This window comes from Dendrobium catenatum, unplaced genomic scaffold (genome assembly GCF_001605985.2).
Source record: "Dendrobium catenatum unplaced genomic scaffold, ASM160598v2 fragScaff_scaffold_1148, whole genome shotgun sequence".
In the NCBI taxonomy this organism is placed as follows: Eukaryota; Viridiplantae; Streptophyta; class Magnoliopsida; order Asparagales; family Orchidaceae; genus Dendrobium; species Dendrobium catenatum.
In genome coordinates this window covers 524,272-538,410 of record NW_021319610.1, presented here as the reverse complement: position 1 = coordinate 538,410, position 14,139 = coordinate 524,272, and the positions used below count along the sequence as shown (strand labels likewise).

Below are 14,139 nucleotides of genomic sequence, written 5' to 3'. Positions count from 1 at the left end.
GCCGGGCAGTCAACACGGGCACGGACCATTTCCAGGTCATTTTCGGGTTCCCGGGTCAACACGAACTTGACCCTATTTTTGAAATGGGTCAGTTTATTGAACCTGAACCCGACCAGTTTCACAAACGGGTTGACCCGAACCCAAATTTTCGGGGCCGGATTTCTAATCGTGTCAAAAATTGACACCCCTACATACAACATCCCCCGAACGACTAAAATCTACGATCTGCTTTGATTAAATTCACCTGCCGCGGCCCTCTACCCCCTTCTTAACCGACTGAACCAAGCACCTCTCCACAGCAGCCACAAAATCATTTGGCCCTTCCTCTTCTATTTCGTGAGTAACCCGACCAAACTTTCTAGACCAATTTCACACCTCAGCCGCCTTCTCACTCCGTTCCAACAGACCAGCTGAACTCCATTGCTATCATCCCTTCCTCGATAAACTTCTAAACAGCCTATTTACAAAACTCAACCCATATTCACTACCTCGCTTCTTAGTCATCTCTATTCCTTATTATTGTTATTATTAATTAATTTATATTATTATTATCTATAGAAAAAGGAGAACTTTTATTCATTTTTGTTGATATCATCGCCACAACACAAGTGTCGCTTGTCACGAAGGTATAAATGATTTCTCAAAACTCAAAACACAAATCCTATTTTCGGCACTCGCGATGGATCGGGGGACCACCTATGCATGTTTTTCTATAGTATAGTGGGAGGGAACCTGGTGCGACCCTTGCGGCGAGGCGAGTGAGCTTTGTACACGCTTTTCTTAGCGTGGAAATGTTAAAAATTAAGTACCCATATACATGCCTTGGTGTCTGTGGGGAAAAACTACGTTCTCAAACAGGTATCCTTGAAGTTTCATGCACGCCTCTCTCTGGCATGGTGGGATCGAAGATCACGGCCGTAGTGCCATCCGATATCGACCATGCACATTTTTTTTAGCATGGTGGGAAAGCTAAGACTCGTAGATTTTCCCCTAAACGGTGAGGTCAGGAGGCTGTGAAAATTCAAAATGACGACAAATGAAACTTAAGCAAATACAAGGGAATTGATCTAAACTACAAGAAACAGGACCTGAATAGAACTACAAGGAACAAGACTTAAATAAAATAGTAGGGAATTGGACCTAAGACTAATAAATGCACAACCATATTAAAAATATAATCACTAAGTGAACTTGTGATGAACATCTAAATGAACATCAATGTGCGAATAAGAACTTGTGATGAACATCAATGAAGTGGCAAAATACTCATGATGAACATTAATGAACAAATGAATGACTTGTGGTAAGCAACACTTCAGAAATAATTTGCTTGCATGCAGAGGGGGCCGATGTAAAATGAAAATGATGATTTAATACATTCACAAATCGTTCGAAATACAAGAAGTTTGTGCACAATCAATGGCATTCAAATACAAGCAAGCACACTAACCTGCCACAACTAATAGTACCTCCTATGGATATGTATAAAAAAATTGCTATGGACACAATGATATGTTCATGAGCAAAGCATGAAGAGCATAAATTAAACATAATAATTTCCCTATGATCGATGACAGCTTTCTTGCAAATACTCCTACAAATACATTCAAAAAGAGTGTAATGAATGCAATGACATGTTCAAGAGTAAAATATAGAGGTGGCAATAAGAGATATGCAAAAGAACACAATAATCTGTCAGTCAATGTGCATAGAGGAATTATGCAATGAATGAAACTCCCCTTGTAGTTAGCACCAGCATACAAGTGCATACACAAACTCATTTGCAAATTAAAAAGCCCCTTGCAAACATACAGAGTGAAGCATATGCTGAATGTGAATATCTACTAGCAATGATAGAAGATTTTTCTTATGCAAAATAGTATACCTATAAGTGATAACTAACATCATGGAGTGAATGCTATGACATTCCTACAATCAACGATGATTCAGTGTCAAGAAAAGGTAGTAATTTTCCTGCAAGCAGAGGCGATCAATACGCAACAAATACGAGTAGTAGAAGAAGAAATACATTCAATGTAGCTCGCCAATGATAAAAGCGGGAGGATTATAATTCATATAAATGCTACGATTTACCTTTAAATAGAAGCAGGAAAATTATAATAAAAACTACAAAGTACTAATAAACCAAAGCAGCGGATTTGTAGTGCTAGACAGAAATACATTCCTACGTGTTAAACACTAAAGAAAGTAACAACATGCATGAGATGAAATGAGCTAAGTTACGCCGCTAGATCTGCAACACTTATACAAGCGAACATAAGGTATTTACATATTCTAAGATGAAATCATGTGCACACGTCAACAATAGTCACTCGCATAACATACCATGGTGCATTATACAAATGAGCCATTCAGAATGTAAAATATATTCATATAAACACTATGATTCACCTGTAAGAAAAAGTAGGGAATTAATAGTAACAATTATATACATGCAACTGATAAATTGAGGCAACATATTTATGATGTCAGACCATCACACCAAATAAATCAACTTGCTTGCAAGCAACAGGTGGAAGGCTCTTGATGAAATGTAGAGCCTTTTCAAGCTGGAATACAATCCTCGCAGGCTTAATACTGAAGAAAAAGATAGTGACATGTAGATGATGAAGTGAGCTAAATTATATTGATTATACACAATAAGTGAAGTACAACGCTATGCCATCGAATCCACAATGCTTAAACGAGCAGGCAAAAGGCTTTCGCATACACTAAAATGAAACCTTGTGTGTATATCAGTACTAGTTATTTACAAAGCTACTTATAACTGCATGTTGAAAAAACACTACCTTAATGTATTAAGATATGATAAACCGCATGGGCCCCGACGAGCATGTCGTATACACACACATGATGTCTGCAGATATTAAGTTGGTCAAGAAATAAACTTAAGTTTGAGCCCGATCCTTTTATTTAAATAGATATGAGTCGACATAGCTTGAATCATCAAATAAATATACAATTATGGCACTAACCGAGATATTTATTTTATACGTTCATATTAGGCCTTCAATGTCTATAATAAGAAAATTCACTAATAAAGATATAAAGTCAAAGAAGATTCCTATCTTCTATCGAAAGTAGATAGAGTTGACAAGGTTCAACCGATAAAATAAAATTGTCCGTAAAAAACCTTAATGATTGACGTATTGACAGAAAATCTCAACAGGGGGTCCTAAATATTTGAAAAATGCCTCCCAAATTCTCACAAAAATTCAAAACTTAAAAATAACTTATTTAAAATTAAAATTAATCATCAAATATTAAAAAAAATACTCATCCACTCTCAGTTATAGCTTATCGAGGTTGACAAGCTTGAAAATCATTTCAACTCATAAATAGAAATGTTGAGCCGATGATATCAATAGGATTCATTCTTAATCCATCTCTTGTTAGTAAGGACGTGGCTTGTGTCCTCTAACCTATGGGTTTTCCACCAAATGACACAACAGGTAAATGATTATGACTTGAATCCTCTAACTGAGTGGTTTTGCTGTCAAATGACACCATTAAATTATGGTCATGATCAGATCTTGTATGTTCCCCAACGGTGATAAATCTTTGAGTAATGAATTAATAGGATATAATTGGTAGGGCACAATGCTCTCTGTTAGCTAAGGTGGATTCAAATATGTCCCCTTAGAAAAACATTCATTCCAAGTCTATAAGATACCCTTAGACGAAGCAACCAATGACTGTCGACAAGGATCGTCCTTCTATCGGGTTTGGTCGACTAGCTCCTCTAAGCAGACCAGAGACCTTGATAATCTGGGACGACGGAACCATGGTATCTTGATCGGGTTCATCATCGTTCCCCCCCCCTCTACTTTAAGTGCAAGGTGGCAAATTTCTAAATTTAAATATTAAATTTTCAAATACCAAATCATGCTACTACTATACGTCAAATACTACATATCTATTTGACGACTAGGCTTAATGAAAGTTCTCTCTCTTTACCGGGAGAGATAATTAATTATGGGGATTTGCACCTATAAGAAACCTAAACTCATATCATAAAGTTTTCGCAAATGAGGTCAAAATCTTTGGGTAATGTCTTATTCAAAATCCAATATGCCTTCTGAAAATTTGCCTCGAAACTTAAATGTTAAAACTGTCCTCAACAATCTAAAAGAAAAAAGAAATTGGCCGCAGAGAGGTCATGACACGAATTTTTGGAGCCCACATCGGCCCATCTTGGCTCTAATGGTAAGGATGCAAAATATTCCCATGGAACACTAGATAAGGCTTGAGCTACATCTCAAACTCATTTATAGATGGCTTAGTCCACATGCTTGACAATTGAGTGGTCCATCATAATAATGAACTAACCCCTTCATTGCACCATTATGGCTAGGATCCACATGCAATTATGTCTCTTTGCATTTGGATCGACCAATTTTTTATTCTCCTTATGTCTTCATGCAATAAAGGTGTGTTTGTAATAGCTTTTTGATCATTTTCGTGGCAAGAAAATTGTTAGTAAAAAATAACATGTATTTAAAAGATGCTTCTAAACTATTATTTTAAATTTTTGTTTGAAAAAGTTATTTTTGGGAATGCATTTTTTTAAAAAAAATTGTGACAAAAAATAGACACAACTCACATTGGTCTGTTGGTTGAGAGCTTTAGCTACCAACCAAGAAGTCTTGTCTTCGAGTCTTGCGTATGTAATGTGTGTGCAACTTAATTGGCCTAAAAACAAAAACGGCGAAAGTAGAAAAACTTAGGCTTCATTTGCGATAACTTTATGAGTACTTTTTAAAGCATTTTTCTAATAAAAATTTTTCTCGATCTATAAATTTTTGTACTAAAAAATTACTTTAAAAAACATTAAGAAAGATGTATCAAATCAAACCTTAAATTATCCCAAACAAAGCCAAAATAGTGCCAAGTTAGTTTATTATTTTCACTCGAATTTATTTGCTGTCAAGCTACTCTACTTGTAGCTCTTTGCGACTACATTTGACATTATTAACCATGTTATTTCTTGTTGGCTTTGCTCTTTCTTACTTCTCCATTGAAAGAGGATCCTTTCTTCTTTAATTCAACATTTGTCATACATAACCCTGCGCCAAATTTTTTTGTATATTTACATATTTTTCTTATTTCACACTACATAAAATACTTACCTACAAATCTGTAATTTCTTATTTCAACTAATAGATAATTTTCTAAAATGATGTTCCATTTTATCTGCTCTTAAATGAATTTAAATAATTTAACAGAAATAAATTTATTATTGAGTAGCGACTAAGGCTTCGTTTGGGATGACTTTTTTATTATTTTGTAAAGCAGCTTTTTAGTACAAAAATTTTATTTTAATATTTATTTTTTAAGTCAAAGTTTTCTTACAAATAATCTAATATAATATCATAACTAAAAGAGTTTTTTTTTTTAATATCATTGAACATTTCTCATTTAATAATTATTTTAGACAAATTTATATGCACATAAACTTTTATAACATTTTTATAAATTTTATTATTATTAGATTTATTTCATCTCACAAGTTGATGTAAGAACGCATAATTAATATTAATCTTACTCAAATTTAATTAGCCATCAAAGTATTTCAAACAAAATTTAGAATCTGTTTGGGGCAGCAATAATATTTTGTAAAAATGATTATGAAGTTATTGTGGGAAATATAAATCTTCTAAAGTTGTTGTAAAAAGTAGTTTCTTAATACAAAAATTTCTTAAAAGTAGTACAAAATTAGTAGCCAAACAGAATCATCTATAATTACAGTTTTAAAAACAAAATAGTAAGAAAATTATTCTAAAAGAAGCCTCAATGAGTGCAGGTAATAATGGAGTTGTATTGAGTGATATAAAGTTCGGTAGAGTGAGCACCTACATGTAATCACAGTTGACAACCAACCTATCTACAGCCCAGCTCTTGTAGCAAATTAGTCCTTTTCATTCTTTATCTCCAAGCCAAATTCCAGCTCTCCACACACCTAATCCTCTCTCTCTCTCTCTCTCTCTCTCTCTCTCTCTCTCTCTCTCTCTCTCTCTCTCTTAATATTTCATTCATCATAGAAGCACCTAAAATATCACTCACAGCTCTACTTATTACCAAACCATTAGATCAAAATGAATTTATTCAAAAGAATGCTCACTAATGTTTTTAACAACTTTATGTTTTTTTTGGACATTTAAGGCAAATTCATACACACAACGCATACACAAAGACTTGAACTCAAGACCTCTCAGTTGAAAGTCTAAGCTCTAAACCAACAGGTCAAGATGAGCTGTGTAACCTTCTGTTCCCATAGCCATATTGATGTAAAGTCCTACATAGCTTTACTTGTACTAGCAAAATACTTCCACCTTGAATTGTCATAATTAATCACCAAAAAAGCATACTTCACATTCTTTACCAAACCACATGCACAAGGCCAGCTCTCCATTATAGTTTTCCTACTTTCATATAAGAAGTACTGCCTAAATCACTCTATCACATTTTAAAGGAACAAAGTTGCCCAGCTTCCTTTTTGTTAGCCCAATCTTTAGCTGTTCATCAAATTGCTTTGTAAAAAATTAGTCAGATCAGTTATATTTCAGAAGGTTTTTAATTCCATCTCCTTGTCCGAAGGCATAGCAAGTGAGCAATTATAGTTTGAATTCTCCCACCTTAAATCAAAAACTGGTTTGATGGAAGAAGAAGTGCCTTCCTTTCATCAGGTCATCAATGAGTTGATCTCCTCCACTTATTTCATTGCCACTTTACCTTTCAAGTGGCAAGCTATCAGAGACAAGCTTGAGAAGCTCAACTGGATCCTGAAGTCTGCTCCTTATAGTGGTGAATTTGTCAAGGATTCTTTGCTGCCAAAGCTGTTAAGAGATATGTCTACTGCTTTGACTGAGATCAGATTGCTTGCTGATCATTGTGGTGATGGTTCTTATAATGGAGGGAAGCTTCTGATGAAGAGTGATATTGATAAAGCATCATCAAGGCTGGATATCCTCATTAAAAATTTTACTGAATTTTATGGTTCAGGATTTCCAATGGACTCCAATGCAATCCTAGTAGCAAAGCCTGCAAATGGAGCCAGCAGAGACGACATGAAATTCTACATGGAGGAGCTCTTCTTGAGGCTAAGAATCGGAGATTTGGAGATGAAAGCATCAGCATTGGAAGCTATAAATAAGATCCTCATTGATGATGAAAAGTATATAATGATTTTGGTGATGGAGGTTGACAATGGCATTCAGGTGCTGGTAAGCTTGCTTGAATTAAGTGATGTGAGTTTGCAAGAAGAGGCATTGGCAGCAATCTTGATCATAGCAGGATTCAATTCTTATAAAGGGGCACTCGTCACTGCAGGAGTTGTCGGTCCATTGGTTCGGATTTTGGAGGCTGGAAGCAAATTGGGAAAGGTTAGATCAGGATGGACTTTGAAGAATCTGACAGAGAATTCAGATAATGTGTGGTCAGTATCGGCTAATGGAGGCGTCACAGCTCTGATCAACTTAATAGAAGATGTTGAGAGCTGTACTGAGTTGATTTATCCCATCTGTGAAGTGCTGCAGAATCTTTGCAATGTCATAGAGATCAAGAGGTTCATGGTTGAAGAAGGTGTGATTTCTGTTTTCTTGGAATTGTTGGATTCAAAAGAAGAGGCAATTCGTATTCGAGCTATTGAATTTCTCACTGCCATTGCCTCCAATGATCATGGAATTAAAGAAGAAATTGTCAGAGGAGGAGGAGCAACTTATAAACTCCTGAAGTTTTTGAATCCCAGTACTTCTCATTCAATGAAGGAAAGGGAAGTTTCCCTCAGGGCTATGGAGCAGTGCTGCTTCTCATCAACAAATTCAATAAATGTTTTGATCGGTACTAGACTAATTAGTTGGGTTATGTTCTTCTTAAATAAAGGGGATATATCAATACAGGAAGTGGCTCTTCAGGCCATGCTGAGTCTCTGTGAGGCATCAGAAGAAGCTAAGAAGGCAATGGGTGAATCTGGATTTATGTCAGTTATTGTTAAATTACTTGATGCTAAATCATCCAAGGCCTGTGAATTGGCAGCTGAATTGCTTGTAAAGTTAGTATCAGTACAGAAAAATCGGAGAAGGTTTATCAACGAAGAACAAAATGTGAACAGAATTCTAGAGTTGCTCAACCCTGGGGAGGATGCAAAAGAAGCAAAGAAATATTTGCTTCCATTGCTATCATCTTTGAGCACCAGCAACAGTGGTAGACGGAAGATCGCTGCTTCAGGTTATGCCAAGAACTTGGAAAGGCTAGCACAGATTGATGTAATAGATGCAAAGAAGATAGTTAAGAAGATAACTTGCAGCAGACTCAGAAGTTTGATGAAAGGAATCTGGAGTTTTTGATTTGTACCACAAACACTGAAGCTTATTACTGGTAAGCTTTTACAGTTTCTAATTATCTCTTTTTCTTCTCAATTTGTGGTTTTATGTACTTTTTTGTTTCCTCTTCAATTGATTTGATGTTTCTGTAATTTACCATAAATATACCAACAAAAAATAATAATAATTTGATGTATAGATTATAAGAATAGCTAGCTTCCTAGCAATGGATAGTCTGGATTGTGCTTTCGTGTTTTCTTGGATAATCTAGAAATTTCAATTTAGTTTCACACTTTGAAACCAACTTGTAAACAGCAGATGATATTTCATAGAAATGCAAGGTGAAGGATGTGGATAACAAGAATAAGTAGAACATGAACATAACCATGAGATTTTCTAAATAATCCGAGTCTATTTTCTATCACCTTATATTCCAATGAATTCACCCCAACCTTTCTTCTATTATTATAAGCATTCTTTAATTTAATTTTAATAATTTAATCATACATTTATATTAATATTCTTATTTTTTATCATATGTAACTTAGATACCAAGAACATAATATACCTTTAGGAACTGAAGTTTATACTGAGAATAACCTATTCATAACTTTTTTTACTTTACACACATCTTAATGTTTGATTTTCTTTTGTTTCCAACCAAAGACTTAAGTACCATGTGGATCTCACATGGCTCAAGTTCAGGTCCTATTTGTCAGTTCTTTCAACATCCAACTAACAAAATGGAAAAATTAGGCAAATGGTTTGTTAATGGAATGGATTCAATTAATGAGGAAATCTTTTTGTTATGCTGAATGGTAGTAATGGATACAAAAAATAAAGGATCAATGCTGGCAGGCGGCCAGAGAATTTTTCCTGTAATTTTTTTTTCTTGTTTCTTAACATCCAGAACTTCTGTTCAAGTGATGGGAGTGGAGAGCCACTTGAAGAGCCCATCTTTTGGGAGTGAATGCCATCAAAATCAGTTGTTTTTTTCTCATATACCCTCTTTGAGGTTTAAGTTTTTGGAGTATTTTGAAAAATTCGCATAAGGATGTCATATAGAACGTAATTTTAGATGTGAGATTAGTTATGGTCCTTATGGAACTTTATGTTTGGTTTGTGGAAAGATTGTGAGTGTTCCTTCAATTTGTTGTACATCATTGATACGTCACTAAAAATCATCTTGTTCGTACATGAATCTCGATGTATATTCAAGTTGAAAACTTCCAAAATTAAATGTGGGACCATATTAGCACAAATTTCAGCAAACTTATAGTCAATCTGAACGTCTTTAAGAGGCGAACCCAACGACGCCAAAATCGGTCCAATCTGAGCCCAAAGGAGTCCAAATCGGGGAAAAAAATTAAAAAAAAAGGAGTCCAAATCGGGGGCCCGATGCTTATTTGGAAGGTTCAAAGCCTAAATTGAATGATCAAATGATATCCAAATATAACATGCTTATAGTCGAATTAAGCTCAACGAGACAAATCCAACGAGTTCAAGATCGCTTAATTTTGACAGCATTAGAGCACATAAATGCTTGACAAACTCTCTATGATTGAGGGGATCAATATGGGTCAACCGATTGAGCAATCCAAAACTACCCTAAATTTTCTCTATATTTACGGGGCATGCCACTCTAAAAATATATATAAATAGACCCCCACTTCTCACATGAATGGAGGGCTTGGGGCTTGGACCTTTGGCTATAGATTGGAGAGAGCTCTAAGGCTTCAAGAGCTCCAGCACCAGTGAACCTCTGTCGACCATCGCCGGACCATTCCCCGGAAGGCGACCGCCACCAGACTTCTACTCGACCACCGCCAAACTTTCACTCTGTCGCTGACCACCGCCGAACTTTCACCTAATCATCTTTGGACCACCGCCCAATCGCTGACTGCTTTCAGACTACCACCTAGCTGTTGACCAATGTAGGACTTTCGCCCAATCATCGCCAGACTTCCACCCGTCCTCTAACCACAACAAAACTTCTATTCGGCCACCTGCCGTCACCGGACTTCCACCCTACCATCCTCGGACCACTGTCGTCTGCCAACTATGGCACCTCGAACCACCGTCACCCACGGACTACGATCCTTCCAACCGCCATCACCTGCTGATTACAGTCTGTTCGACCAGTGTTGTCCACTGACTATGGTCCCTCAGATGTACATCGCCTGCCAACTACGGTCGGTCCCTTTGACCACCATTGCCCGTCGACTACAGTCCCTCTGACCTCTGCCGCCCGCCATTTATGATCCCTCATACCTTCGTTGCCCTGCCCACTACAGATAATTCCTCCGACCACCGTACTGTCGCTAGCCGACTATGGTTGCTCCCTCCAACCACGGTTGCTCGCTGACTATAGTTGCTCAGACCTCAGTCTCCCGCCAACTATGGTCTCTCCGACAACGGTCATCCTACAACAACGGTCATCCTCCAACAACAGTCCCTCTAACCTTCGTCGCTTATTGACTACCGACTATGGTCCCTCTGAACTCCGTCACCCGTTAGTTATGATTCCTTCGACCACTGTCGCTCGCCGACTACGATTCCTCCGACCTTCTTCTCCCGCCAACTACAGTCCCTCTGATCTTCATTGCCTAAATATAGTCTGTCAACCAAACAAATATACCACCAACACTCTTTTAAGAACAACTACCATATAACAAGCTATATACAAAGTGTAGTTGCTACATGAAGCCAGTACCCTCTTCCGAGTAGGGATATTATCTGTAATCAACCATTAATACTATTTGATTCATTCAAGTTGGGTTAAGCCCCGTGATTTTTAACCATTTTCACGGGTTTCAACATAAAAACTCTAATATCTCTTATAAATGCTACGCTCTTATCTTTCATCTGTTTGTACGATGGATCTTCGTACGAAGGTAGGACGCTAAACTCCATATCTCTCTACCACCACGAATTTTCTAGTCCACAACAATCATAATTGTGGTTTTTGTATCCTCAACAAATTAGAGCCTCTCTCCTTTCTCATGGATAGAGGAACAACTAAAGCAATAAAATAAAATTTTTGACATCTCTCTGTATTATTTTCTCTTTATTTTATGGAAATTTATTCTTAATCTTGATTATGCGTCCATTTTAAATCACTCTCGTTGCAACAGGTTGCGTGCCATTTTGATATATTATGGACAATCTAATTACATAGCACAAGAATGAAATTACAAGTCATGAGACATTACTAAAGAGTTAAATATTAACTTTCATCATTCATTCGAATGATAGGAACCAAAAAGATAGGTAGTTCCATAAAATTTACCTCTCTACCTCACTTTTTAATTGAAAATCTTTCATGGAATCCACTTCAAACAATGAAGTAAAAATGGTCTTACAAAAAATTCACTGCAATGCCAAATATAAACTAGAAAGTCAAATGAAAAAAGAACCATCGAAAACATAACCAGTTCAACACCTAGCTGATGATCTAATGCTCAAAATGCTACAACACCTAGCAGTTCAACTCCTCTTCAAAGCTCAAGCTACGGAAGGGATTGACTGAGTGGCATTGCAACTATGTTCAACATTGATGGAGTTGAGCTCTAAAAGATAAATTTCTCATTCTGTCTGGATGTCTCTCTCCCCCTTTACCAAAGTCTCTGAGCCATTTGATTCCTCAAAGGACAAAAAACGCTTGCTTTCAGTTCTATCATTCTTCTCGTCTGGCTCCAGCAATGATCACGACCGCCGCTTGCTTTCCAGTTGCATGCTTCTAAGGTTATATCGGCTTGCAACAACCTTCACCTTGTTGTTCTTCACTGCCTCTTCACCGGTGACTAGATTCTTTCTCTCAAGGTTGGCATTAACTGTCTTCGCTTGTGCCTTAGCACCAACAGTTGAAACCCCTTTCTTTAACTCATTTAGAATCCTCTTCCTAGGTTTTCCTTCTTTTTCCGATTTCCTAGGGCTTAAACCTCTTCGCCTGTATCTACTAATTGAAGAACCCACAGAAACGTCCGCGGCTTTCATTTCGCAACCAGTAACTGCGGCATTGGTGGCAAATGGCTTAGCAGTGGCGGCTCTGAGATCTTTATCGGCCTTTTTAGTGCGCAATCCACTAAGCTTCACCGAAAGGCGCCGGATTTCCTTCTTGATTTCGTCAATCTCGGCATCAATGTTGCCGTCGGTGGCTGTTGCTCCACTGTTGTGCAAGCCAGAGTTCTCTGATTCTTCAGCAGAGACAAGACGTTTGCTCGGATGAACTTTGGGCAATCGCGAGAGATTGATGGAGATGGGCTGGAGAGGAAGCCAGTTTGACCTGGCATAATCGGCGGCGGTGTTGTCCCGATCGTGGAGATTTGGAGAGTGGAGAGAGAAAATCATCGATTCAGCGTTTGGAAGGTGATAGTTTTTAAGTTGGGAGAGGAATTTGATTTTCATAATCATAGGATGGAGAAGATCTTGGTCTATGTATGGGCTTGGATTTGTTCAAGCAGGGGTTCATTTTTGGGAATAGTGCGGATTTTGTAAATTGTAATTCGGATTTTTGACCGTTGGAGATAAAAATTGAACGTTGAAAGTAATTGAATACTGGCCGTGGGATGAGAAATTATTTTTATTTATTTCATCTTCATTGACAAATTTTAAAAATTACTTCATTTAAAAAATTATATAATAGTTAAAATAAAATTTAACTAATATTTACGTTTCAAAAAGGATATGTATTTAGTAATAATTTTTTTATTAACTCTTATACAACAACAACAACATCAAGCCTTTATCCCACTACGTGGGGTCGGCTACATGAATCCTTTTTCTCCATTGAGTCCTATTAAAAGCCAAATTCTCGTTTAAATCTAATAAAGAAAGGTCATTCCTAATATTTTCTAACCAAGTCTTTTTAGGTCTACCCCTACCTTTCTTAACACAAGTCAAATCTAATACCTCTACTCTCTTAACTCTTATATTAATGAAATTAAGAAAAATAAGAAAAAAAAAAACTCATTTTAAATACAACCATGAGTAGAACTACATGTTGGGTGGATCAACTTAATGGAGGTTATGAAACCAAATAGTGAAGCACAATTCTATAAAGTGAAAAATTATAAGGTCTAACATAGTTGAAAGTAGTTTTATTCATAAGAGTTGAAAATTATAGTCATTTGCCTTCTTGTAATTATAGAATACATGTTTCAATATAAAATTCTAGAAATGTACGTCTAGGCTTATTTCTAGTAGTAGTGGCCAATGAAAGTGTTAGCGTTCGTTGGTAGGTGGAGCTGTGGAGGGCATTACTATTTAGTAGATGATGGATATTGATGTACGTCTACAAGTGATGACAAGCATTAATACTGATTAATGGCAGACAGAAAATTGCAAGTAGCATTGAAAGTTAGAAATCAATATTTTTTAGCGACAAACATCAAATGATAGACAACGATGGATGTTCGGTGTTACCATAGGTCGGATATGAATTTAGATGATAGGTGATGCCAATTGTCGATCTTTAGGCTAAATAACGAAGTTGATATTGTTCTCCAACTAATTAATAAGATTTGTTGACCAAAAAGCAAAAGAGAATTCCATACCCACAAAACACTAGAGATAAATGATCAGATATTACAAATGGAGATCATAACTCTTAACATTTTTATATGAATTCAAGATTTGTTTATGCTGAAATTTATCTAAAATGTGTAAAAATAGGAAGGCCATATATACCTCTCATAGCTATGTGTGGGATCCATTATAATTATAAAGCTAATTAGATAAGTGTAGAAGTTGCTCATTTTAATTTTCTGAACTATTTAAAAAAAATTATATATATATA

General features: G+C 36.4%; 1 protein-coding gene across 1 annotated transcript; it reads left to right on the top strand.

The window, feature by feature from the left end:
* Positions 1 to 6,677: 6,677 nt before the first annotated feature.
* On the top strand, positions 6,678 to 8,366 carry LOC110097123. Its single transcript, XM_020823366.2, has one exon. It carries the CDS (start codon positions 6,678 to 6,680, stop codon positions 8,364 to 8,366), a length of 1,689 nt encoding a protein of 562 aa, XP_020679025.1.
* Positions 8,367 to 14,139: the final 5,773 nt, after the last annotated feature.

Coding starts and splice junctions, on each gene's coding strand:
- LOC110097123 (XM_020823366.2), top strand. CDS start 6,678: ATGGAAGAAGAAGTGCCTTCCTTTCATCAGGTCATCAATGAGTTGATC.